General features: G+C 38.2%; 2 protein-coding genes across 4 annotated transcripts; both read right to left on the bottom strand.

Annotated features, from left to right (window-relative positions):
• Nucleotides 1–5,074: 5,074 nt before the first annotated feature.
• On the bottom strand, nucleotides 5,075–14,646 carry LOC115765343. 2 transcript variants are annotated; one of them, XM_030708853.1, is made up of 7 exons: nucleotides 14,330–14,646; nucleotides 10,425–10,616; nucleotides 9,571–9,654; nucleotides 9,370–9,507; nucleotides 9,169–9,308; nucleotides 6,895–9,103; nucleotides 5,075–6,832 (listed from the first exon to the last, which is right to left on the bottom strand). In XM_030708853.1, exons 2-7 carry the CDS (start codon nucleotides 10,599–10,601, stop codon nucleotides 6,695–6,697), a joined length of 2,886 nt encoding a protein of 961 aa, XP_030564713.1. In that variant the 5' UTR covers nucleotides 10,602–10,616; nucleotides 14,330–14,646; the 3' UTR covers nucleotides 5,075–6,694. The 2 variants fall into 2 exon arrangements, with proteins under 2 accessions (XP_030564713.1, XP_030564714.1); XM_030708854.1 differs by having other exon boundaries at nucleotides 14,345–14,646.
• A 2,430-nt stretch (nucleotides 14,647–17,076) lies between these two features.
• On the bottom strand, nucleotides 17,077–22,186 carry LOC115765314 (leucine-rich repeat-containing protein 20). Of its 2 annotated transcripts, none has more exons than XM_030708813.1 (4): nucleotides 21,761–22,186; nucleotides 17,635–17,778; nucleotides 17,394–17,561; nucleotides 17,077–17,329 (listed from the first exon to the last, which is right to left on the bottom strand). In XM_030708813.1, exons 1-4 carry the CDS (start codon nucleotides 22,038–22,040, stop codon nucleotides 17,178–17,180), a joined length of 744 nt encoding a protein of 247 aa, XP_030564673.1. In that variant the 5' UTR covers nucleotides 22,041–22,186; the 3' UTR covers nucleotides 17,077–17,177. The 2 variants fall into 2 exon arrangements, with proteins under 2 accessions (XP_030564673.1, XP_030564674.1); XM_030708814.1 differs by lacking the exon at nucleotides 21,761–22,186 and adding an exon at nucleotides 18,747–18,970.
• Nucleotides 22,187–22,688: the final 502 nt, after the last annotated feature.

Genomic DNA, 22,688 nt, shown 5'->3' with positions numbered 1-22,688 from the left:
CCTTTTCTGAGATTAATTTTACAATGTTATATACCCTTCTTAAGGCCAATAAACTTTCAATAGGAATTGTGTGACGTATCGAAGAAGCCATACCCATCCCTTTAAAGTATATTTACTTATATTTGAAACATTTTTTTGGGTATCCAGATATCTTCGGCAAACTCGTCATTTTTTGGTTCAATTGAGTCAAATCTTATAAAGAAAGAATTATCGAAAAATGTGTTTTTGTAAGGGAAATTATTCTGTATCCCAAGATATTTTCACCAAGCTCAGCATTTACAAGCTTAACTAATTTCACATATCTGCAAATCCATAAGGGTATTAAATCTGCGGCGTGCCTAAAGTTAAAGTTGAAGGAAAATTAATAACAATATTTTGTCTTCCTTTTGGATTTGAATTTAAATTTTCTCGTTAATATGTTTCGGTTCCGTCATACTCCCTGTAATAAAAAAAGGGCCTTTCTTTTAAAACTAGCTTGAAGCAGACTATGTCAACTCGGCTGCTGATCCAGAATATATATATACTTTATGGGGTCGAAGATGCCTCCTTCTATGCGTTACACATTTCAATGCAAAATTTTTTGTACTATTTTTGATTTTTATACCCTGAACCCATAAAAAATGGGTATAAGGGTACATTGTATTTGTGCAAAATCCAAATGTATGTAACAGGCAGAAGGAAGCATCTCTGACCCCATAAAGTATATATATTCTTGATCAGCACCAATAGCCGAGTCGATCTAGCCATGTCCGTCTGTCTGTCCGTCCGTCCATCCGTCCTTCCGTCCGTCCGTATGTATGAACGCAAGGATCTCAGAAGCTATAAGAGAGCTAGAGACTTGAAATTTTAGATGAACTTCTAGAAAATTTCATACAATTTTCTTATATAATTTTTTTTCATATATAAAATGACCCTGAAATAGACATTTTTAGATAAATTTTCTGAATTAAGGAAATATTAATTTTATTAAGAGTAGGACAATTTTTCCTAAAAGTTTTCAATATAATTTTTCTATATTTCAGGACCTTAAATTAGGAAATGTTTTGTATGGGAGCTTACATTTTAATTATAAATCCGACTAAAGTTTTAGAAAGTCGGTATTCTCCGGATGGCTATAACTATTACTTTCACGGTTTATGAAAGGATGAGTATAAATTTGACCGATTGAATAGTCGAGTGGACGGCTTAGTGGCTTGGGGATATTATGGGCGAGACAGTTGCTTTGAACCTTGCAGTGGAAGTTTCAACATGACAACGCCCCAATCCATACCGCGACAGTCGCAAAGCTTGGCTGGATCGTAAGAATATCACTTTAATGGGCTGTCCTCCTTACTCCCCTGAATTAAATGTTATAGAAAATAGGTGGGGATGACTAGCAAGGAAGGTATATGAGTCCGAGAAACAATATTCTACAAACTCGGAGCTTATTGAGGCGATCCCACAGGCTTGGTCAAGAATATCGCTTGATTATATCAAGCGCTTGTATGATTCCTTACCAAACGGGATATATGAAGTTATACTGAATCGTGGCGGCTCTACTCATTATTAATTATAATTAAATCGGATAGAAATTGCTTATCTTGTATGAAACTTACTTAGCTTAGTCAGAAACTTGAAAGCTATTTTTTTATTGAGAAATCTTGAAAGATTTAGAGGCGCTATTCAAGTGAGCGGCAGTGTATGTATATAAGATAAACAGACGCGACAATACCGATCAGTTGCATTTGCATTGATGCAAGCCACGCGACGCAATTATTGCCCTACAAATGCAATGCAAATGCAACTGCTTGCAAGTACGTGAGTTTTATATATATGTATGTATATATATGTACTTACATACACCAGTTCATATGAGCAGCCATAAATGTATATAATCAATACATACATATGATGAAACTATCTAAGTATGTACATATTATATATTCATGTTTATTTACGTTTACTTTTGCATTTATTCTCTAAATTTATAGATACAATAATGAGCAGTTTTGTGCCAGTGTGCAATGCAAGACTAAAAAACTGGCTCCCGAATTACTGTAATCGCTGTCTTTGATACAAGCTAACGAGAAAGAAATGTGTTTCTGCGCCACGCTGAAGATTAAATATCCTAATAAGTTAAGTTTGTTTCTGTCACTTTTGTGTGTACCGGTGTCTGCAAGCAATGTAACCAAAGCAATAAAATTTTCTCTAATGAAAATTATGTCGCATGAATTCGCAAGTCTGATCAAGCAGTGCAAAAAGTATTCTACCAGCCATTGAATGGTCAAGCAGTGTTACAGTCGCAACTAACGCTTAAAGGTTTCGTGTCCATGCTAAGTAGCTTGTGGTGAGTATATGAGTATAGTCCCTTCAGTTTCCGCTAGAGAGTTAAAATATAAGTTATTCGAAGTGGCTCAAGTAGCCGTGCAGCTAATAGTACCTGATGCGAAGGAAGGAATACGTCCTTGCTGCTGACTTAACAGCACCAAACACATTATAAACATTAAGATGAGCAACGTTTGTATGCATGTTTTGTGCTTATAATTTTTGATATGACCTTCCCTATAAGTACACGCCATGAACTTACTTGGCCATGAACTTATTTCTTAACTTTTACATTCAAGAGAGAGTTCTCAGTTGAGAGTGATTGACGTGTTTTACTTGTGCTCCAAGATTTTAATATATTTTTAGGCTAGTGGTATTTGGTTACAGCACTTATGAATAGTCAAACTACCCTATTTTGAGAAAAGTTGCCTTGCTGGGCGAAAAATGAAAAATTGATAAGAATCTGCCGGGCTGCTTGCGAGATGAATGCGAGTGGAGAAGAAGATGATATGACTTTGCGAATTAAAGGCATAGAGCAGTGCTTAGAATCCACAACAATGAGTTAGAAGGGTGCAGAAGCTAAGATCATAGGCTGCAGCCACAAACATGAAAGGGATAGCAAGGACAGAACTTGTGGTGTGCTTTTTTCATTGTCGAGTCGTTTTTTTTTTGATTATGTCTGTTGTTGGTTCTAATGGAAAATGTTTTGAATTTGTCATTGAATTGTGGGCATCGGCAGAAGTAGCTGCAGACTAGCCTAGTTTTGTGAGAATGCGAGCAAAAGCCAAACTCCAGGTGTTCAGTTCACTTAAACAAGGCAATAAAACTAAATAAAATTGTGGTAAAAGGGCAATAGAACTGCTTGTGGAAAAGTCTGCATATAAAGCAGTGCGAATACGATTTATTGCTTGATAAGTAGTTGTATTGGAGTACAAGACAGTACAGAAACAGTAAAAGCAGTGCGCTTCGTGTATTTGCTAAACGGTTCGTGTCCAGGGAATCGCGCCGTATATTCGACGGAGGGCGCCAGCAAAATGGTCGCCAGAAACGTGACCGGCGCGGAGTCCAGTGCCGAGTTGGTTGCCAGCGTCGCCACCGGTGGCAAAAAGAAGGTGAAGAAGAGGGAAGCCGTGACAGGATGTCCCCCTTTGCGTACCCGTTGATGCAAAGAGGCAGGCGCTGGAAAGCGCGGAGGAGTTCGCAGGCCCGCCGCTAGGTCTGCTCTAAAAAGAGCCCTTCAACAGCAACAAACAAGGCGAAGAAGATATAGGGCTTCATCACATATCGCCGATGAAGATAACGAAATTTAATATATTTAACAGAAACCCCATTAAATTATTACCAAAGACAATAGAAATGAGTAGAAGTGATACCGAAAAGGTAGAAGTTGAACCACATTTAAAAAAATTAAGAATAACATGCATGAGGCTTTAGTCGGGAGCTCACGAGCCCTGAACCCTGTTCTCCCAACACCAAATACAGCTCGACCTACACGCTTATTTTTTAGTAGCAATAAAACTAATTTAAAAAAAAAATGTTTTCCTCGGTGGGGTTTGAACTCACCGTGGACCATAATACTTGCCGCCGCCTCTACTCAACATCCACACCAATAATATAGTCTTAACGAGAAAAAAAAAACAATTAAAATAGCAGCAGAGAAAACAATTCAATAGCAATTGCAATGCTTTTGATTTAATTCAAAGTTGCGCATGAATGTGTGTGTGTACATACAGAAATTATTGCAATTTGCGCTAGCTGCCGCAAACACAAGTCCAGCCAGACCGATGATTCTTATTGAAAATCTCTACAGTACATCTTATTGTGCTTAAGAATATTTGTCTACTCTTAAAAAGTCAATTGCATTTGAATAGTGGTTCATTGGTTTATTTGACTTAGAGCTGTGTTGTAGTAGCGGGGTGGTGGCGGTAGCTCTAAAATCAAAGATACTTGATATATACATATATACTATTCTAAAAGCTACATGTCAAGTTTGGTGAATTAAAAAAACAGGATTTCGATATCGATTTTTATCGCTTTCTTGAAAACAGGGCAAGTTGTCGTTTATCGCGGGCGACAGCGCGGGCACTAGGAGGACCTACATACAATTTCAAGCCTCTAGCTCCTAAAGGTTCTGATGTCCATGCGTTCATACATGCTGTTCAAGAATATATATACTTTATGGGGTCGGAGACGCTTTCTTCTGCCTGTTACATACACTTACACCTATCCATTATAGCCTTTTACCATTCTTCATTTGGACATTCAAAATTGTTGCGGCCTGGTCCAAAATCAACTTCTTTTCTACTTCGTCAGAGAGGCGATCACTTGCTCAGGAGGCTTTTACCCATGTTCAATGGTTTTTTCGGTGTATAAAAACTCACAATTACCGGGAAATTTGAGACGGTGGCCTGAAATAAACCTGAAATATCCATGGAAATGCGTTTCATTCCCAAATTTAAACAACATGGGGATATTTTTTTTACAAAATGTGGTTGAATTTGAACAAGTACAAATATGAAAATTAGTTTTTAAGGTTTTGCTGTATTATCAAGAATGCTAACTGTTAAAATTTCAGCTTCTTAGCTTATACGGTTTGGTCTGAGTGTTTATCATCAACCAGTCAGCCAGGACGAACACTTCATATAAATTTTGTCAAACAGATCTATACTGATTACCTTAATAGCAACCTTGATTATACACACACTTAAATAAAACAAATGGGCGATTTGTTAGTAGATTTTTTTTTTCATTGTATTTTCATTGTCTTACATTGATTACAGACAGTTCTGTTATGATAAATATTAATCAACTAAGTTTCATTAGGATTTATTAAATGGATTGTGATTATATTATATAACAGTAAGATAATAAGGAAACTTCTTACATCATTTTTGAATTTATAAACCGTTGCATAATGTGTTGTACATAGTCTGGTCTAGTCTAAGTTCTGATCACTCAAGCTCTTGCCAGCTTAGATAAACTCTTTACATACAATATACAATACCATATGCAACTTACCAAAATTAGATCCATAGAGCGAATAGAAGAAAAATGTATCCTCACTAAATAAGCTTTTGCAGTTATCATCGATCTGTAGAAGTGTTATATGTATACATCTTCGGTATCCCGAAGAAAGTAGTAATATCTTGTTACTAATGTAAATAATATTTCAAAATATGCATTTAACTTGGACGGATTAGTTAGTATAGTTAATAAAAATCTATATGCAACTTTTCAACATAAAAAAGTATATATTTTTAATACATAATTATGCTATATATATAGTGTATATTTGATGCGGTACCTAACAATATTTAAGTCCGCAAAAGCAGAAAACAGTGGAAGTCATTTGTGTTGATTCTGTCGCATGTATGATTAGGAGTCTCTTTAGATATACTTTTAGTATTGAAAATACCTTCACCCAACCATTCATTTGTATTTTTAGCTATTTTATTAATACTTTAAAACCTGTAAGCTCTCCACAACTAGTTAATTAATGTGATCTTCATATCTCTTATCTTTTATATCTTTCATTTCGCGTATCTCCTTGTGTGTGGCAGTAGGAATGTCTTATAGAGTGGTTCTCTTGAAGATACTTCTTAACAAAGCTTGCAGTATTAATACGCTTGGCCAATTAAAAACAAAAAAACATTATCATATTCTTTGAGATATTAAAGGGCAGTATAGTGTTTAATGCAAATTAGAGAATCATACACATATATATGTACATACATCCTTGTAGGGGTACATATACATATGTAATTTTAAGGCACTTACATATTTACTCTATCAGCTTAAGACGCTATTTCGTTAGATTAGATACATACATACATACATAAATACATATATACATATACATATGTTTGAAAAAAAAATAGGCCCCTAAGTTTTGGGTTGTTAAAAAATTTACAAGTGCCCATCCACATTAATGTCGATTCTGCTTTATGAACTCAAATTTATCAGATTTGCATTTAAGTTGAAGTTAATATTGCAAACTGTGTGGACATTTTGTCAGGCAATTGTAATTGGCACGTTTGTTAGTATTGCGTCATTTCATATAAGTATAAATATTTATAAATGGGGCATCCAATTCAGTGAATTAACTAATTGGATTGGCTTACGATTTTTAATTGTGAATATATAGCCCCGGTAAGATTTCAGTTATATTTGATGATATGTTTTACATAAAGTTATTTATCAGACTGGTTGATAAAGTTAAATCAGCTGAAGAGATTACTTCAAGATCTTAATTTGTAAAAGCAATTATGTATGTATTACTGTCAAAACTAAGTATTAATAACCCCACCCGAAACGTATATTGCGCTTATGTGTTTGGCCGAATAATTAAAAAAACAAAAAAAAAAAAAGGCTTGTGGTGGAGACAGTGCGCCTACCACTTGCGCGGGGGCTGGGGCAACTGCTTTTCAGATTGAAAGATGCTTTGATGCGTCTCCACGTATTCGCTTTGCGTCTGAGATACGATGCGCTCCTCAGGTTGAACCGATTCGAGCTGAGCTAGCGTTAATGGCTGCAAATTGATAGGCATAGCGTTATTAAATGGGCTTGGGACGTTATGGTTTCAGTTCTCACCTGACGTGCCCGATAGGCGCGGGGCGTGCCCTCTGGCGAGGAGACTTCAAGCTCATCAGGTGCTGTCCAGTGCTCGGTGAATTCACTGGCGGAGCGAGCCAGTGATGGATGGCTGATTGACCGATGGAAAGAACGCCTGTCCTCGTCATCGTAGTACTGCATGTGGTAGTACGAGCTGGCATCGCTTACATTATCCAGATTATCTGGCTGTGGCCTGCCAAAATCAACGGTCACCTCAGACATTGACCGGAAGTCGTTGTGGTCCGTCTGGTATGAGGTGCGCGAGCTTCGTCGTGACCGTTGCGTATTGAACGGACCAGGCCCGGCCCCAACACCCAATGGGCCACCATGTAGCGGTAATGTTGGATCGTTGCGTATGGTTCGCACGCTGGATCCACCGTCGCTATCATACTCGTATAGCGTGGGCAGGGAACTGCGCCTCGAGCGGGTGTCCCAGGGCTGCGGAGGCGCCTTCTTGCCACGCTTAGGGCCACGCGTTTCCACGTCAATATCGTCGTCACTGGGTGGGGCAAGGATGCGTATGATGACGTCCCAAGTCTGCGGCTCGAACATGCGTTCATAGCGGGTGTCCTGGCGGATACGTTCAAAGTCTTCACGCACAACAGCTTCTGTGAGCATTGTACGCAATGAAGATTGCGTGGTGATAATTTCCTTCCACTTGGCCCTATCATCATAGCTTATATTGTGCACAGAACTAGCATCGTCACCAATTTCTGATAGCTCAGGCTCCTCTAGAATGCGTATGAGGACATCCCAGTTGGGCACATCTTTGTCCTGTGGTGGCACCTCTATAGGTTTCATGTTTCCCACTAGCTCGGGGCTGGTCAACTTAAGCTTGTTATCGTGAATTTGCGCCGGTGGCTCAGCAGGCGGCAAACTTAGCTCGGTGCGCGCCATCTTGGGCGTCAGTGTAAGACCAGAGGCGCTAGAGATATCAGAAAAGTTTTCCCACTGCTGCTCTTCGCGCTGGCTCGGATAATTGCGCACCTTAACGTCGAACTTGGGATCAACAATCGGCGGAGGAGGAGGTGGTAGTGGCGCTTTCGGCTTACTCTTGTACTCGGTAACACGACGCTTGTGGCTTTCAATGTCTTCGATGGTTTTTTTCTCGGTAACTGTACGCAAATAGATATCGTCTACTGTGTGCGATGTTACAGGCAGCACCGGGGATAGCACCACTGGCTCTGCTGGTACATACTCGTCCTCGTAGTAGTGCATCGATTCCACTGCACGACTCGTGTCATGTACTAGTCTTTCAGGTGCCTCAGAGGCTAGGTCTGTAATTTCGCTTGGCTCCGGTCCATCGGTGTAGTCAGACCAGGTTTCTGGGCGACCATCTACGACCTCATGATGCGTGCGAGTGTACACTGAGAACTTAGGCTCGGCTACCATGGGGAGCGGTTGTGGCTGCGGCAGCTGCGGTGCTGGATGCAGCTCCGGCACATAAGTGAATTGCGACTGCATCGTCTCTACTTGCGGCGGCAACGAGTCCATGGTCATGACACTCTCCCTATCTTCATATGCCTCCATAATGGTGGACAAATTGTTTCGATCGGTCCGCAGCGTGGCCATGCTCTCCGTATCGGAAGTGACGGGTGATGGAATTGGCGGGGGAGATTTCTTTACCCGGACCTGAACATCGAACTTCGGTGAACCAGCGGCCACCTCTTGTATAGAATTGGTTTGTCGTGAAACAGTAGTCATAATTGCGTTAGCTACAGGTATTTCTTGGGTCGGGCTATAATGGTCACTATAGATACTAGAAGTTTCTTGAACAAATGCTCGATTTTCAAAACTGCCCGCTGAACTGAACGGTAACGAACGAGTGTCAATCTCCTCGATTTCTGAATGCGATTCACTGGGATAGTCCGAAGGTATTAACGCGCCTTCGCTGCCCGAGGAGCTATAGACGGCTTGGAGTGCGGCATGGGCGCGAGGTATCTTCACACCCTCGAAAGCGCTAATATTGCCGGCACTGCTACCGCTCAACTTGGTTATCTCCGATCCGCTACCCATGCTCATAGGTAAACGCCGTACGACTGGTATGGGCCGGCTTCGGAGACAGTAGTAGGAGACGGCTAGACCCAACAGCAAAAGCGTCAGGAACATGATAGCACAGATGATCATTAATATTTGTATGCCCTTTAGTGGCGGCTGGAGTACAGCACCAGTGGCAATAGGATTTAATCTGCAAGCACAAAAATGTTTTTTTCAATGAGAACCAATCTTCTCACTACTACTACTACTACTTACATGGGCGCTGGCAATGCGGGTGGCAGTGAAGGCACAGGCGGCGGATACCGGCAAACTATTGTGATGATCTCATCGCCATCCATTTCCAAATTGGCATGGAAGCGCACAATAATGTTGTTGGTGAACACGCGTGTGGGATTCTGTTAAAGTCACACTAAAATCATGAGTTGGACTGCGTGGACTTGGAAATTGTTTGCTTACCTGTATTGTGCCACAGCCCTTAAGTGGGAGCTCCAGGCGATAGCTAAGTGCGCCTTTGCCACTAACGCGGCACGCGCTGCTGCGATCGTAGTCGGCCTGAATGATGCCATGGAATGGATCATTGAATTTGAGATCAACCTGCAGCAGCAAGGGTTTGAGGTTAGTCTTGGTTGAATCTTTTAAGGCATAACAGCCACTTACTTGCATTGAGCCTGCGGCGCAGTTAAGTGCGGCTTTGGTGCGATTCAAAAAAATCAAGGGGCTAATATCGTCCAACTTGGTCACCTGGAAAGCAATAATAAAAAGTTTAATGAAAAAATAAACAGTCTTCCTATTAGCAGTGCTTGTATATATATTGCGTGGGAAGCTTGCAATAAGGCAACAAGTTCAACCAATCCAAACCTTACACAATCCACAAAGCTTCCACAGATTATCATATTATATAAGCTACTAGTGTGGAATCGCATCACATGACTGAAGCTTCCGTTGCGACTGGCTTTGACTGTGTCCTCGATAATAACAATACACGTTCATATGCATTCAAGTCTCTCAGCTCAAGTAATGGGGTTATTGTTTCTGGTGCCAACTTGTTTCATTGTTTCGCTTCGAATTGGCCCTATTTCTAAGCAAACTAGTCATCCAGTTTCAAAAATTTGTTAAATCAAAGTTACACATATACTTTATTTTAGCGTACTTAAAATAGTTATTATTGAATCAAACAGTCAAAAACGAAAGCATGAAAACATATAAAGATGATTGTATTTGGATACCCGAAGATCAGTAGAAATTCAATTAAAACTCATTTGGTCTGTCACATTCCACCTGAACATCACCTTTACGATTCTACATAAAACAGGACAGAGCCCACCCATTAAAGAAATTTATAGTCTTAATGCATCTAAATGACTTGTCCCTTCCATAATCAAGGAATTGCGAATTTATATATATAATAAAAAAAAAATATATATATATGTATATGTAAATGTACATTTATACGTTCCCAAAATAATATATACTTTGCATTTGTACCTAAATGCTAAGAATGAACTCGTTACCTTGCCATCCAGGGTCGCCTCCTCGGGCAGTCCGTTTGTAGAGTAGTTGCCGCTATCGCCATGTTGCACGTAATTGGATTGAGCCACTGACTTACCGCTGAACACCAGTAACAGGATAGCGGTGGTAAGCAGGCAGCGCAAATTGCTGGACCACAGCGGCGATGGGTCTGACTGCATTTTGCTCAAACGTATCTGTGAAGAATGAAACACGGCAAAGAAAATGTTAGGAAATAGCAAAATAAACAGCCTGAAATGGAAAAGTGTGCACACAATAAAGCCCACAATATTCTGGCGATAAACCTAGCTTTGCGCTGCGGCCCACAGGTAGCGGCCCGTAAAGCCACAATTGTGCAGCAGTTGGGGAAACTTGAGTGCAGCTGCAGCTGCAGCTCTTGATATCTTTTGTTGCAGATCGCCGCAGCTGCATTCGAACAACTTGCATTACGATCAATTATCGTCAAGTTGCCAAATTGGGGTTACATTTGCACTAGAACGACTAGGGCTTGTATCTAATTGTGGTTGCTTACTAACAATCGTAAGCAATGCAGTTGCTGACTGCTAAATGGATATGGATCACCTGGGAATAACGCTTGCCTCCAGGTGGATGCCAGCTTAACCAGCCAATGGAATGCTTATTTCGGTTATTCATACCATTCGTTGCCATCGCTAACGACTTCTGTCAACGACCTTCGCCCCAAATATGTAGTCGCCGCACACACAAAATGTTAAAAAAAAAGAACATACACGCACACATACATATTTCTTCAAAGTTTCTCTCCATTCAACAACAATAGGTATAAGAACAACACATTTTTCATCGACTTCTTTCATCGCCAGTAAATAATAAGCAACCAAATTCTGGAGTTGTAGTTAATCGCATTCATGACTTTCTTCAACCTCAAGTAGCTCGAGATACAAGTGGAGATTGGACTAGAAATGACAAAGCGCTACAAGGGTTTGAATGTTTGTATTTAGGTTTGTTGAACAAAACGATATGATTCAATTTCAGATTGAGTTTCTGTGACTAAAAAGATCTTATAGAGACTGCCCACACGATGCAGTTGGAAATATAAAGTGGAATATAAAATGTCTGTGGTCATATTAAATAATATTAGTTTTTATTGGTCACTAGGGAGTTTATGTGCGTATTTTTCAAACTAAAATGAACATATGTATTTGCTAAAATGGCATGTAATCTGCGTATGGGTGTATTGCATAAGGTATGCCTGACATACGCAACAACGAAAGCTTCACGCAACTGCAGACCATCAGATCGATATATGTATGTACACACATGTGTACATAAACATACATACAGCTACGCTTACACATGCCAATGTGCTCTATCCACAAAAGCCAAATAAAAACTCCTACGACAGTTTCGCCATATTTGTCAGACAGTCGCCTTGAGCAGTCTGCGCAGCTGCAATTCAAGAAAACGACGTCAAGAAAAATGTTAAAAGCAAATCGAGTTGCTTTGTGGCTCAAATTCTACTTGGCTTGAGCATTGGTTGTTCAAACAAGTTTTTGTCAAGCGGCCAATATAAACACACAAGCACCCTAAACAGGTACAGCTGAAAACGCTCGTAGGAGAGCCTTCTTAGCAAGGTTTTACATAACTTGATGTATTTGCTTAGTACTGGCTACAGCTAGGCTCGATCTGGCTCTTCAAATTCCCCAACTGAAAGAACCAATGAATTCAAATGCATCGGTATCTGTGTACTAGTATTTACATAAGTGCAAGTAATACATATATATATATGTATATACATCAAGAATATGCATGTACATACATATGTACATATATCTCTAGCTCTTAACCGGCTGTCACAAAACGTCCGATGTTTTTTTTTGCATCATTTGCCTTTTGCAGATCTGAGTTAGTCATAATGCTAATTAAATACATTTTGAAGGTTAACTTAACAGTATCCATATACATGTGTACGTACGTACATATGTATGTATGTACATATATACGCATAAACAGCAACAGTTTGCAAGTTAACCGAGAAGTTATAGCCGAAAATTGATAATTGGCAATAAAATGATTTAAATGGCAAAGGGCACAGCGGCTAAGGTTAGAACACACATATGTATGTACATATTTTAAATCTACCCAAGGGTAGATGCGTTTATAATAGTGTCTCAAGAAACAAGAACAAAATATTTAATTAAGACAATATTCAAAAATATTATTAGGAGACTTCTAATACATTTTGTGCGAAACACACACACACGAAACTAAAAAGAATCCGCATTTGAACATTTTACACACACACATGCGTGCACATACTTATGTACATGCATATATATGTATGTAGGCATATTCATGTATGAACGGTTTTCAGTGTGTACATGTACATTGTGGTATTGGTACCTGCACAAACTCGAATGTATAGCTACATACATATGTACATACATATGTTAATACCTGCATATCTATATACTTATTTGTTCATATGTATATATAAATATATACGTATATATATGAATATAGGTTCGTATGTACGTATGTCGCACTTATTGAAAGACTTGGCGCAACAATAAGCTCAGATGACGGCAATTTCGAGTAAAACTGGTATTTTGAATTGTCGTAGATTGCGTCTCTCTCTCTCTCTCTCTCTCTCTCTCTCTCTCTCTCTCTCTCTCTCTCTCTCTTTCTCTCTCTTTCATTCTCTCCCTGTCTGCTCCTATACTCAGCTTGCTCGGCTCTCCTCTGGTACTGGCTTAATGATTACGTGACGCGGTAGACAGAGTAGCTGCTTAAAACTTGATGAAATGATGTTGCTAGTAAAGTAGTGCTAGTGTAATTACGAGTATGGCAGTCTCAAGTACATATTCATGTATGTACATACATTGTGGTCTAATCCAAACCAGCATCCCATGAGCCCATTGCTTGCTACATCCGTATCTTTATATGTACATATATAAGACACACATACAGGGATAGAACAAAAGGCGGAGTCAGAACCAGAACCAGAAGCCCAGCCGCAGCCTTGGCAACGGATTAGCAATATTCCGACCGTATGTTGCCCACACATCACATCATGCATGTACATATGTATGTGAGTATTTTTGTGTTTATACATATGTACATATGTATCTATGTGCATATGTGTAGGAAATTCTTGCGGTACGGATGCGAACGAAGTTAAGTTGATCATAGTTATATTGAAATTGAAGATAAAGAAAAACTTTTATACAATTATTTTATAAGTATCAAGCCCTATTGCAGTTACCAAGTACGCTAAAGCACTTGGGAACAAACATGAGATTCAATTAACTGATTAAGTTTAAAAATTTGGATACCCTAGGAAAACCTTGTCTACTACCACTGTCTCAAAGGCATTCTAGTTCATGAACTTCTGCATTTTCGTGTAAGCCTTTAAGAAATCCAGAGATTTTAGTGAGATCTCAGTCTTTGAAAAATCTGGAGTTGTGTTCGCTTGTATGTACATAGATTCATACTGATGTACACGCATATGTCTGCATTTAGGTAACTCAATGCGATTATATATGTATGTATCATGTATTTTGATCCAATTTCCTGAGGTCTCGTAGAGGCTTATTCACATTTAATTGACATACCAAGAAAATATTTGTTCATACATATATACATAGCAATAATAATCCATTAGTAGTATGTCATAGCACTTTGTTACGTACATACACCGTTTAATATGTATGTATTCATGTTATATGTACATTTTTTAAACACAGAAAAAATACAAAAAAAAAGCTTGCAAATCGAGGCTAAAAGCCCCTTTGCATGCAACATTGCAACATTAATCAACGGTAAAATGGTAAAAATATGTAATATTCAACAAATACATATACATATACAATAAATATATATATGTACATATGCATTTGCTTGTAATTAGTAATTGGGGAATGCTACTAACATATATTTAGCTCACTTTTGCTAGTCTTTACTGTACTATACTGAACGTTGAATATACATATGTATATACAAATGTATACATCAAGCCGTAAACAACAGAGTTTCGCAACGGTATTGCGGGAACTCGGTCTTGTACGAGTATAGCAATAGCTTTGTTGTTTTAAATTTGTTAAATTTTTTTCGCGTCGCGCGTCGATGTTTTACTAACGCGGTCGGTGGATCGTTCGTTAAAATGATTTTTTTAAATTTGTTTTATTTTTTTTTTCTTTGTCAATTCTATGCAAGCGGCTAATATTTGTCCGTGCCCGAACGCGCACTAGTAGGTTACCTGCTTGCGACTGTTGCGGCCGTTTGCCATTTGACAGCGACTACCAAGCGTTTGGCGCTGCTCCACAGCGTCAGCCACTTCCGCTCCCACTTCTGCTTTGGCTCTGGCTGTGGCTCTGGCTCCCACCTTTTGGCCATGTTGGTTTACCATCAGACGAGCTTTGCCCACGTACCCGTATCTGTGCAATACATACATATTGCCGTTTGTTTGTATGTGTATACGTATACCTGTGCTGGTGTCTGTGAATTAATCATTCCGTTGACTCTCAGTCGCTCTCTACTCAGTGACGCGGTTTTTGACTTGTGCACCAGTGCAGCTCCCGTTTCTATGCCCCCCCGTCCCCGCGACCAGCGGTGCGCAACGAATTTGTATAGTCAGAACCAGCTTAAGCTGACCTACGCCTCTCGTCTCCATCACACTTGCCTGTGATCAACTAACCGAGACTCCGAGCTCTCGGACTGAGCTCTGATGGCGGGGTATCTCGACATAGCATCGGATTCAGTATCTGTACAAGTTTCTCTCGGCTTGTTGCTAAACCTGTTATTGTTATGTCTGCTTTATTTGCGTGGCTCAGTCTCTGGCTCTGTCTCTCACATAATTTGCTGGGTAAGCCGCTTGCCGTTTCTCAGCCAAGTTAAAAGTTTATGAAAAGTGGCTCGAAAAGAGCAAGGGATTGAGAGTTACTGAGCGCCACGCTCTTGACTTTTCCTAATCGTTGAACACATACAATGCACACAACTACGATTGATAATGATGCTCAGATCAGAAAGGGTTGTTGTTTGTTGCTAGCTCTGATGACTAAAATGCGACATTACTTACTTTGCTCAATTCAGTTTTGACTCATACTATTTTTCTTCGAAAAACCTATTAAGCACATATATTTATTCTATTTTCCAAAGCTATTTACTTATTTCAACTTGTAGAAGACGCAGATATCTCTGACCCTGAAATGGGTACATACTTACACTCTTAAATACAACATACAACACATTATAAACTTGGGTATTAGAACAAAAAAGGTGACATTATCGATTTACTGTATCTATTGATTCGTATAACAAACAATATTTATAAAATTAATAAAATATCTGTGCGTGCCATAGAATTAATTTTGATACCATTATACCCATTTTCAACGAGTTCAAGATATTTTTATGAAATTAGCGTCATTGATGTAATCATCAATTGAAGTTTTACATACGTTGACGTAATTTGAAAAAGGTACATATCAAGTATGCTTCACTTTAAGGATATTATTTAATAACTTTTCTCGATGCGAGCAATGGGTATTTCTATTCTTTACTTCTTTTTATTTATAATAATGTTGTAAGTGTTATTTTGTTGGCCTAACAAAAACATACTCGGACTAAGTCGCGTTGGGAAATGCCACGAACACTTACATCAAAATGTTTGCCTTCAATTTTATTATCTTTCCACTCATTTGACCCGTGAAAAATTCATATTTATCCGTACTATCTGAAGTTTAATTTAACATACACTTATATACATATATATAAAAACGAACTAAGAACCAAAAGTTGGAATCAAAAAACCACCTTGTTCATTAATTTCCTGCATGTTTCATCTTAAAGGATTGGATTTTGAAAAAAAAGTGAAATCTTTGTTGTTCGATATGGATTTGGATTAAACAAGTAAGTGTTCTAGTCGGTAAGTGATACGAAAACTCCCTGAACGGGGAACTGCTGTCCTAGGCAGTCTAGCTATCTTCTAACCATACATAAGCAAAATAACCCATGCACACACGCACGCACTCCGCTTGTTGTCGATTCAGAGTAGGTTAGGTTACATACATAAATGTGCACAAAAGCAGTATACCTATTTTCAATGGTCTCAGGGTATAAAAATGAGTGGTTTCAATTTTGCGAGTAATGGGGAGAGGTATCTATCAAATGAAATATTCCCAACCTGTGTATACTATTCGAGAGCTTACATACCAAATTTGGTCTATCTGCACTTAAAGTTTTTGAGTTATGTTTACAATACCAGGACATAAAATCGATTTTTATCGATATTTCGGAAATGTGACGGAATATCGACAACAAATGATAAACTCCTTTTGCATATGATATGGGTAAGTATATATTCCAAATTTGATGTCTCTAGCTTTTCTCGTTCATACAGACGAAACAGCTCGTAGTCCGGATAAGAAGTACATAGAAACTTGATGGGGCCGGACATGCCTCCTGCCTGTTACATACTCATTTTTTTTTTAATTTCATTGGTATTCAACATCATTTTCTTTATTCCTAATTAGTTCCTTAATTACCAAATAAGTAAGGTTGCAAAAAGTCTGTATTTGTTGCATAGTGTAATTATATCTTACGAGTAGGTGTAAATGCATCATAAACATCACTCATTGGAAATGACTTAGTTTCGCTAAAATAGAATTGTTTCTGTTAATGTACATGTACTTTAATTAACCAAATTAATCAAATCATTGAAAACATTACAGCAAGTGTTTTCTAAAGATAACAATTAAATTATTTAAATACACCCAGCCCTACCAATCGTCTTCAACATCACTTGAAATCTCTAGGCGGAAGCTGGTTTTGTAATCTTGTAGTTTGCGACGACAGTTTCTGCTCAGTGGATTGTTGCGCAGATCCACTAAAGCCAGGGAGTCACTGCTAATTGCTTCATCAGTATCAATCTCTGAAAGTGCCATTCGGGTTAGGTGATTGCTGAATTGGTGCAACGGTCGGGCCAGTGTACTTACCCAAAATAGCATTCTGTTGAGCATCCAAGGTGGCAAGCTTCTGTAGCTTAAAGACGACTTGAGGTAATGTTATAAACGAGTTGTGTGAGATATTTAAGGTGGTTAAAGCACTCAGATTGGCCAATTCGTCCGGCAGTTTTGACAATTGATTATATGAGAGATTGAGATCTGGAATGCAGTTATATTTTCGATTTCGTTATATTTTTCCAATCGATACCAATGACTCTGGCTAATCAATCACCTGTTATTGCGCTGAATTTCAGCGCAAATTTTGGCGTCAGCTTCTTCAGCACATTGCCGCTAAGGTTGCACGTCTGTAGTATTGTATTCCGCATCAGGTGATAAACTGCATCTGGTATTTGCATCAATTCACATTGCGATAGATCTGAAAAACCCAAGATTTCGCATTTTCGCATTTAGCTTGTATTTATTGAAGATGGATTATAATAGATTTTGGCAAAGGTAAACCCCATAATGTATACATATTCTTGAACAGCATATCCAACTGCGTCGATCTATCAATGTTCGTTTGCCCAGTTGTGTAAAATCAGCGATCTGGGATACTTTTATTACTAAGCTAAGGACTTGAAGTTTGAAATACATATGCGAGCTTATCTTTTTTTGGCGATACCTTATCCCAAATACATAAAATCTCTAAAATTTGATCTCCAGACTTGCTGTTTTAAGCATAGCTCGAAAGAATTTGAAAGCTAGCAGCAAATGTTGCATGTAAGCTCTCGTATAGTTTACATAGCTAGTTGTGGAGCTACAACCTGAAGTTTTGCGATTTAAATCCATTTATATGACATATTGATGCACTGAGAACTTCATAATACCAGAAGTTCACTCAGAACTTAAATTGTCCATCGAGAGCCGAGCGTTTCTGTGTATGTGTGTTTTTGTGTAAATATGTGTCCCTAGACAGCTAATGGAAACTCCACGCAAGGTTTAGGGTGTCTCCTAGTCGATCACTTCAGCCAAAACACATTTGTTAGTTGCATACACATACATACATATATATTATATATATTAATTTTTTCGATAAGTTAAATACACAAATACATAAATATATATTAACATTTATATGTGTTAACAAGTCAACTATATATAGATCTATTTATGTAATCGTATACATACATAAAAACATAAGTAAGTGTATATTGTGACATTTGCTTATGTAGGTGCGCAGCTTCATACGTATACATAACTATACATGTACATATATATATATGTATATATATATATATATATATATATACATATGTATGGATATGGGTATTTTCATTCATACAACAGTGTGTATAAGTGCATACATATATATGCACATATCATTGTGAGAACAAAATCCCTTACCTAAATGAGAAGTTTCGGTTGCATTTTCACATCTCTCAATTACTTTAACCACCAAGTGCGCCATTTCCGTACCATATGCCTAAAATGCGCACACAATGCGCTGTCTTTTATCAGCGGGTTTGTTTATAAAAATGTGATGAAGGATATATATAGAAAACTCTAATGAATAGAGTATTTGTATGCACACATGTGCCATCAATAAATAGAAACAGAAATACAGAACCTAACGCACTTCTATCTGGCCCAACACTAAATGTTTGATATTGCCATGTACACTAGCCAAACGACTAATCTAAGAGAGAAAGAGAGCAACAGAGCAAGAGTACACTGTTCACCAAAGAGCGGCAACATAATCAGATAAAATGCACACAATTTTAGATTTCTACATGCTCTTTTTTTTGGCTCTTTTCTGCTCTTGGCATAAGCAGCTTCAGCAAAAACGATGACCTACACACGAATGGATCATCATCATTGTCACTTTTATATGCTGAACGCAATAAAAATAAGTAAAAAAAAAAATGGTATAGTGGCTTGTGCAAATGTATATAATGGAGAGAGGAAAGCATTTCCGACCCCATAGAGTGTATACATGTAGTGTGCCCGTAAGTATGAACGCGTCTATCTTAGAACCTATAAGAACTACTTATAAAGTTGTCGCGTTTTCATATCATCGCCCAAAATCATGTGCGAGGCAGTGGCAAGTAGTTCGTTTGGGGAATGGGGTCGCGAGGTCGATTACAGCAGGTCAAGCTAAACTTGACTTTTAATAATGCGAGTTATACCCTTTATCCATTTAATATGTTGAAAAGGGTTTTTCGGTTTCTTGCTATAGATTGATCAAGCGAGCGCGGAACGCCAGGTGCTTCTGGCTTTGGTAGATGATGTTTCAGGGTATTCCCTAGTCGGGCACTGCCGGTTAGAGCACTCTTGCTATATTTTATTTTTATTAATGCTCCCTTTACCTTCCGAAGAGGTAAAAAAATTGTAAAACTAAGGCGAGAGAGCGCGTATGCTGCTTCTAGTTTTTGGTAGGAAGTGTTTAGAGCACTTTTTCATTTCTGGTTTGCATTCAATTCATTTATCAATTGTTGGTTGTCATATTTTATTGTAAAGAGATGAAATGTTCCAGCTTATACATGTTGGAAATACATACAATAATGCCTTAGTAAAAGCAAGAGTGGTCAAGTCGAAAGTACCCGACTAGAAGATACCCTGGCCTTCTACCAAAACCAGAGGTGGTTCGCGAGTGCCAGAAAAAGCACAATTCGCTCGTGATCCCATGTCTACCCTTTTTCCCATCATGGGCTCAGTGTAAGTATAAACATTGAAATCAATTTCATTATTACTCACTTGCGTTCAATGAGCTTTTGCGTATCTTTAATCTAATCAATTCCGCATTGTGATTATTATCAGAATTTGGGGTCGTTCGGCTATTATGCACATAATATTTCAACAAGTATTCTCCACACTTGCTGGCGCAGGTTTCCAAAACCCCGTCTTAGCCCCAGCTCTAACGGTATAGTCAGTCTGTCAGTTACGACAAAGAGTTTCATTTATTTACAAATAAATACTTAGGAATACCCCGTATATAGACGGGGTATATATGCACACATGTGTTTGTATAAATATATTTATTATATATATATATGAAAATGAGGAGTATATGTAAAATTTTTCAAAGCCAAATGTCAAAGAGTGTCAAAACTTCGGCATGCCGTAGTTGCACTTTCTGTTTTTATTTATTATTAATTTGAGTTATTGAAAAGAAAATTTGTGAGTAACTAAGAAACGTTGCAATGAAATCAAATGAATTTGACGCAATCTCGTTAAAGAGAAAACAGGCGTTTTTATATATCTACGTACATATATAGTTTATTATTGAAACAAAACTCAGTGCGCAATAACTGAAATTGGCTGTGGGCCAATTTGTTTTGTTTTGAAAATACATTTTTACAAATAATAAATGTGTAACAGCTAGAGTTGGGTGTATGTCGTGATTGCTTTCGTGACACGAAAACGCATTACTCAACGCGATGTGACGATACAGCAATTTGAGGGATATAGGATGCAAACCAATCTAAGTCAAATTAATATACTCGAAAGTGTGACCCACAAACAGATCAATCAAAAACAAATCAACCGTGTAAATACGTTACGACACTGCGAAGCCCAAGAAAAAAACATTGAATTTTCCTTAGATCTCCAAGATCTCGAGTCAGCTATACATTCAGTTACACAGTAAAAAGGTCGCTAGAAGAATCAACAATACTTTTTGGGGTAGGTAATGAGTCCGCTTGCCTGTCAAATGCATTTGCATAACTATGAAATACGTCAGTTTACATGTTTTCGAAATTATAGGGTATGTTAATTAAATTAGTGGAGAGAGAAATTTTGTTAAAATTGAACATTTTTATCGAAGCATACATACATATATAGACAATGACAAGGCATAGACCTCGATGTCTTTTTTCCAAGAAAAATTATGAAATAATCAAAACATGTTAATAAATAATGCTCGAATAAGAGATATCCTGAGCACAGCGCCGAGTTGTCAGTACAAAACGAGTATACACATAGATACGTTTATACACAAAAACACACTAATACGCACACGCAAGACGCTTTTTGCGCACTTTATAATGCGGCTGTGCATTTTTCTCAGTTTTTCCCATACAATGAGAAATGCATTTTTGAATAAAATTGGTGTTTATCGACCGTTTCCTATGAAATTTCAGGAGCTAGAATATGACAACCAAATGTCTGTATAAGAAAGCGAAAGGCTTTAATAAGCTCCAATATATGCTCACACTTAGCTGTTTCATACATTTGCACCTAAACATATGTTTTCTATTTTCCATTTGACAGGTCGAGTTGCGTCTTTCGTCTTGCTTTCCGAATTAAGGTGCGTGTCGCGCGTTAAAAGTGTAACTTGCATCATCCCTATTCCGAGCCCCCTTGCATTTTCTTTACAGATGACACAATGCTCTTTTCAAGAACGCGCTCATATATCTTACCTAGCATGTGATTCTCCTTAGCGTCTTCACAGCGTTGCACCACTCGTATAACTCCACGTCCGGCAATTGGCGAGAATGTAACTATGCCGCCAATTCTGGCTATATGTGGAGGTATACGTGGATCCACTTCTGTGTCCAATGCTACTTCATTGCTGGAGGAGTCCGATTCCCCGCTGTCTCTATTGACCGGATTGTTGCCATTGCCATTTGAACGATCCTCACCGTTTCCCCCTCCACTGTTATTGGAGATGTTTGTGATATCATTGCCGAAAGGACGCATGTTTAAGAATTGCTTTCTTTATTGTTATCGTTGTATTTTTACGGTCTATTATCGGCGCAACACAGGAGTACAAAATTGAATATGTAGATAATTTCACGTTATTTAACGTTAGCTCCAAAAAAAAAAAAAAAAAATGTATAGAAAGCAGCGAATAAATTATGTTTTTTTACGCACTCAATAGAATAAATTGAAATCGATTTTTAAATTTTTTGAAATAAAAACGCGAACTTTTCAATAACCAACTGAACGTCACTCTCTTGCGCATTGAAATATTGAAAATGCTTTTTACTTTCGGTTTTTATAGCACGGAAGAATAAAGAAAAACTGCGCATAACAAAACAAATGAAAAATAAAATGGCATGAAAAGCAACAAATAATGAACCAGAAATTGGGACTACTCCCGACAAGAAGTATCTCAAATACTCTTTCTTAGTTACAACTATCGACACTTTATAGCCTGAGTGTCAAAAATCGTTACGGATATATAGGGACACAAGTCAGATTGAAACGGACACGTAGCAGTCATCCCCATTATGAAGATGTTTTAGAAATATAAAGCATTATATAGTAGAAGATATATAGATGCATGAATGTATGAAAAGGAGTCCTTAAAATTGTTGTTGCAATTTATGATTTTTGATATTGACA

Source organism: Drosophila novamexicana, unplaced genomic scaffold (genome assembly GCF_003285875.2).
Source record: "Drosophila novamexicana strain 15010-1031.04,08,12 unplaced genomic scaffold, DnovRS2.1 tig00000960-arrow-arrow-pilon, whole genome shotgun sequence".
NCBI lineage: Eukaryota > Metazoa > Arthropoda > Insecta > Diptera > Drosophilidae > Drosophila > Drosophila novamexicana.
The sequence above is the reverse complement of the archived record's forward strand: the minus strand, read 5'-3'. Positions and strand labels throughout refer to the sequence as shown.